The following is a 5,000-nucleotide window of genomic DNA, read 5'->3' on the forward strand; positions in this document are numbered from 1 at the left end:
TGTGTGTGTGTGTGTGTGTGTGTGTGTGTGTGTTCCTTCCTCCAGGCTACAGGGTTTTTAGTTATATAACAACATTATCAAACAGAAAAGGGAGCGAGGTTAATGAGCCTTCAGAGAAATAACGGAGGATTTTGTTTCTGTTTACCACCAATCATACGCCAGCAATATATGTACACATTGAAATGCTTTAGGAGAATACACAGAACAAGATGGAGGACCGATGGGGAATTAAAAAACAGTTGGAAGCGAAAGTGTGGGAGTCAGTTTGAGAGGGGTGAGGGGTTAGGAGGGGGGGGGGGGCTGGAGAAACATAACAGTTGTGGTTGAGTTACATTCCATCCAACTGCCACTACATTTGCCTGATAAAATAATAATTTTCCTTACTCTCCTTCGCATTGAGATCAGAGTTCAAGGTTTATTTTGAGTCTTCATTTTATAGCCAAACCATCTTGAAATGGCCTGTGGGTTGGTTTGACTCTGGAACTTATTCAAATCTGAATAAGTCCCCCGCCCCCCTGCTAGTTAGGGGCTAATAGGCCTCAGCTTGAGGTTATGGGTTACTAGGCAACAGCCAGGTTCCAGGTCAACTGTAAAAAAATGACTAATTTTGGTATGAATATATTCCGGTATGAACAACATAATGTCTGATGATTATCCCCTGTCCTTCTTCATGGGTCCGTCCTATATGGCCTGGTTACTGCAGATGGGGCCCCTGTCTGTCTGTTTGTCACTGTGTCTGTATCTGTCTGTCTGTCTGCCTGTATGTCACTGTGTCTGTGTGTGTGTCTGTCTGTCTGTCTGTTTATCACTGTGTGTCTGTGTGTCAGTCTGTCTGTGAGTCCCTCTGTCTCGATGTGTGTGTGTTTATATGATATCCCCCCTTTTCTACATTATGTTGTTAATTCAGCTTCTTGAAATGACCAACCTAAACTCATTTTAAATCAACTGCTTACTATCTTATTTAATGTGTAAACTGCGATCCCACTTTACCTGTTAACTACCATCTTTGCTAATCTGTTAACTAACATTCTAGTTAACAACCTACAACCTGTTGAAGGTGGTCGTAGATTTTCTTTGTTGCCCACATCTTGTGTGTGTGTGTGTGTGTGCGTGTGCGCGCGCTATGTGTGTGTGTGTGCTATAGGAGAGGTTTATAAGGTCATTTAACAAAAGCATATTTGCGTTCCTAAAGCAGTGAGATGGATAACTTCTACTCCGTTCATCTCTCCTCCCTCACACACTCACACACACACACACACACACACAAAAGCACTTCTCTTCAGAATTCGTGTTTTGCCCAATTTTCCCGGGGTTTAGAATAATTGTTTCTGAGTGTCATGGTAACCAATCTAGGGGCCTCCAGCCCCCCACCCCCTTTACTAGCAGAGAGAGATGGAGGAAGAAAGAAAGTATAGAATTAAAATACGAAAAGGAAAGAGTGAATTAACGCAGAAACACACACACACACACACACACACACACACACACACACACACACACACACACACACACGATTGCAGTCATTTTAAACTGAATTGTTTAAATCATCAATCACAGGAGAGCCTTCTAAAAAAGTATACATAGTATACCTCACTTGTAATTACTCCAATATTGTGAGATTGTATCAATGCAATGATGAATTTGAGTATGTAAGAACTAGATGAAGTCGCAAAGCCTATAGGATGTAGACAAACTGCGCCCTCTAGTGGCGCTTTAGTAAACATGCAGCCAAGCCACTCGTGACGTCAGCAAACAGCGACGACAGGCGCGTCCTTCAGGTTAACATGTAACTGGAGTTATGTTGATGTAGTGTGTGTCTGTTTTGGCCAGGATTACATCCGTCGATCGCCTATCAACCTATCATATCTTGGTTGCTGGTGAGACTTACGTGTGTAGATTGGCCTACCGGAGACTCGGTCCATGTGGGGTCACTGAAGAGAGAAGGTAACCCAGTCATCCCAGTAGAAGCTCCCAGTAGAAGTTAAGACCCCCCGTGGAGGCGATGACCGCTCCCAACTCGGCCGAGAGGAAGGCGTGCTGGGGGGCCAGAGATGATCTCTGGAAGTGTCTGGACGACCACAAGGACCAGACTGGTCCCTGCGAGAACTTCCAGAAGCAGTTCGAGGCCAGCTGTCCTGCTCAATGGGTAAGGAATTGTTTTCTGCTCGTAAATCAATTAATAGACCCACATCCAGTCGTTTTGAACAGATGTCATCTGTGTATGTGTTTTACGTCGGTTATTATTCAAACCGACAAGTGGGTTTTACCGATTGGTTCCTTCCATCTTTGGTTAAACCATTTTACACACAGGTATGGGTGAAGCAATATGGCTGATCGATGGAGTCACCTGTTTGCAGTTTGGCGCACCTGTGATGGCCTTGTAACCTTGCGAGATCACAAGTCTCACGAGACTACATCTCTTCTTCCTCTAATTTGATGAAACTTCTGGAATCAGATTTTAATTTTCTGCTTCTCATTTGAAAGACATTTGCTTACTCCATTCATATGAGCTTTTCCAGGTATATTGTTCTAATGTTCCCCATCTCTCTACAGGTGAAATACTTTGCCAAAAGAAGGGACTTTCTGAAGTACAAGGATAAGATGCAAACTGAGGGTTTCACACCGGCAGAAGGTCCGAAACAGAAGTCCTAGCCACCGGGAGACAATGAACACTGGATACAATGTCTTTTATTCTCCGTGACTCTTTGTTATTTATTTTTTTGTGGAGAGATTCAAACGAGAAAATGATGTATGAGAAGATTACTTCGGTGTTTGAGGATAAATGTTTCATGACCTGGTCTGAGAATGGACCGCCCGTATTTTGTAATTGTTTCATTTGATTGATTTTCTTACTCTCTTCGTCTCCATAAATATAATCTAGCATGATGGCTACTGATAGAATTCACCCATTAATACCTACACATGATCTGTCAATGAATACCATATTTTATTTCTAAAAAACAAATTATTCTAGTGTGTTTGAGGTACCAAATAAACACAAACACAGAGTTCATTGTAATCCGTTTTAATTTCTTTTATTTTAATCCTATCCCTGTTCTATCGATGTACTGGATATATTTCAAACACAAAAGTCATTGAAACATTCAGATGAATATTACAGTTGATTCTGATCGTAGGTGAAGAAGGCACAATATTCATATTTTACAAGTCATCTTGTATGTACACCAGGTGTGGATTCGCCGTCGAGAAGTATGAAAACTAGTGTGTGAAACTGAAATAAATAACTGGAAATAAATCCTGCTCTATTTATATAGTGTCTGCCTATCTTAATGTAGTACAAAAAAAGGCACACATTTACATGAATTTGTGTAAAAATAGAACGTATCATAAGTCATATACACCCCCCCCCCCCCCCCCTTTCACTGCCAGTCGCCACGGCGACCACTGCCGTGAGTAATCATCAGTAATGGGGGGGGGAGGGGGATGGGATTAACTGGAACCTTCTCAAGATTCTGTTTTACAATGACCAAACAATATACAAAAAAACACTATTGAGCCTGTAACATAAAGGCAGGAGGGATGATGGAGTCTTTTAAAGTGACAAATGCCCCGAAAACTGTAGCCTGTGCATGATCTTAACTTCTACTGTTTAGTATACTATCTTCAACTCCACTACAACTTGCACTGAGGAAAGCAAGTCACAGTCCTTTACAAATGAGTGATGATTACTGTCCACACATGCATCTGTTCAGAGCAGCATCTTTAAACTTTATTCCATCTCAGGCACACTGGTTTTAAAGTTAAGGTCTGTCAGTGTAACATCGTTCTTCAAACAGTGTTTAAAATTTCAGAATTGGCAGCATGATTGTCGATTCTCGAAACAGGCACAACGCCATAGAAAATAAATCCACTTTATAGCACCCCCTAGTGGCTGATCCTGACCTTAGGCGTCCTTCAGACGATTTTAAAGAGTACAAAAATAAAAACCAACAGTTTGGCTTTTTGGCGAACTCGAAACGCTAGTTATGCAAAACAACTCAGTCTAAAGTGTATTTGTGTATTTTTGCATTCCTTGGTCTTGTCTATAGCAGCAGATCTACGTTGTATGTGCTCAATCTTCATCCAACTCCTGTCTATTTCTCTCTCTCTCTCCCTCCCTCTCTCTCTCCCTCTCTCCTGGAGTTATAAGCTCTGCATGGTGGTGTTCCTGGCCAGCGCCCAGGCGGGGAACTCCGTGAGGTGGAAGAGGGGGACGCCCCAGGTCGAGATGGCCAGCATCACCACGGCAACGCCGATCAAGTTCACCCCGAAGCCCGCCTTCACCTGGACACAGTAACCATGGAGACAATGAAACATGGAGGGAAGCACATAAACAACACCATATCATTTAACATGTATGACATGATGATGATGATGATGATGATGAGGGGTTTGCTCTCTTGCTCAAGACGACTAATGGTGGATTGTGGACGTCGGGGGTTCGAACAAAGAACGTTTTAGCCTTGGGGTCAAACACCACCCCCACCACTAGACTATCCTGCTCCAGTGTGCTGTTGAAACTGGGGCTCCCTCTAATGTTGAAAATAGAATTCCCCCATGCACTGCGACGGCAGAGGGGCTCATCGACATGCTGCCGTGGTTCTGCTGAACCAGGAGTCTGAGGGGTTCGGATGTGGCCTCTGAGCTGAGTGGAACCCGTCCAGGAAACACGTGTTACGCAACACATCCGTCTCCCACCGGAACCACGGATTAAACCCCTCTGATGAATCAGGTGCAGACTGAGTGTGTGTGTGTATGTGTGTGTGTGTGTGTGTGTGTGTGTGTGTGTGGATGTGTGTGTATGTGTGTGCGTTTATGTGTGTGTGTACATATATGTGTATGTGTGTCTGTGTGAACCTATGCAAGTGTGCGTGTGTGTGTGTGTGCATATGCATGTGTGTGTGTGTGTGTGTGCATATGCATGTGTGTGTGTATGTGTGTGTCCATGTGCAAGTGTGTGCGTGTATGTGTGTGTTTGTGCATATAAGTTCATTTGCACC

General features: G+C 43.4%; 2 protein-coding genes across 2 annotated transcripts in view; one reads left to right on the forward strand and one right to left on the reverse strand.

The window, feature by feature from the left end:
• The first annotated feature begins 1,768 nt into the window (after positions 1 to 1,768).
• coa6 (cytochrome c oxidase assembly factor 6) lies at positions 1,769 to 3,270 on the forward strand. Its single transcript, XM_079735579.1, has 2 exons — positions 1,769 to 2,146; positions 2,554 to 3,270. The coding sequence occupies exons 1-2, from the start codon at positions 2,003 to 2,005 to the stop codon at positions 2,650 to 2,652; spliced, it is 243 nt and encodes an 80-aa protein (XP_079591705.1). The 5' UTR covers positions 1,769 to 2,002; the 3' UTR covers positions 2,653 to 3,270.
• An 873-nt stretch (positions 3,271 to 4,143) lies between these two features.
• Positions 4,144 to 5,000, reverse strand: part of slc13a4 (solute carrier family 13 member 4) — a gene marked incomplete at both ends in the record, with an annotated part of 16,771 nt that continues 15,914 nt past the window's right edge. Inside the window, one exon of the mRNA XM_079734932.1 lies at positions 4,144 to 4,284. Coding sequence (XP_079591058.1) covers positions 4,144 to 4,284 — 141 coding nt within the window. The remainder of the gene's footprint in view (positions 4,285 to 5,000) is intronic.

Source organism: Pollachius pollachius (assembly GCF_949987615.1).
Source record: "Pollachius pollachius genome assembly, chromosome: 4".
NCBI classification, from domain to species: Eukaryota; Metazoa; Chordata; class Actinopteri; order Gadiformes; family Gadidae; genus Pollachius; species Pollachius pollachius.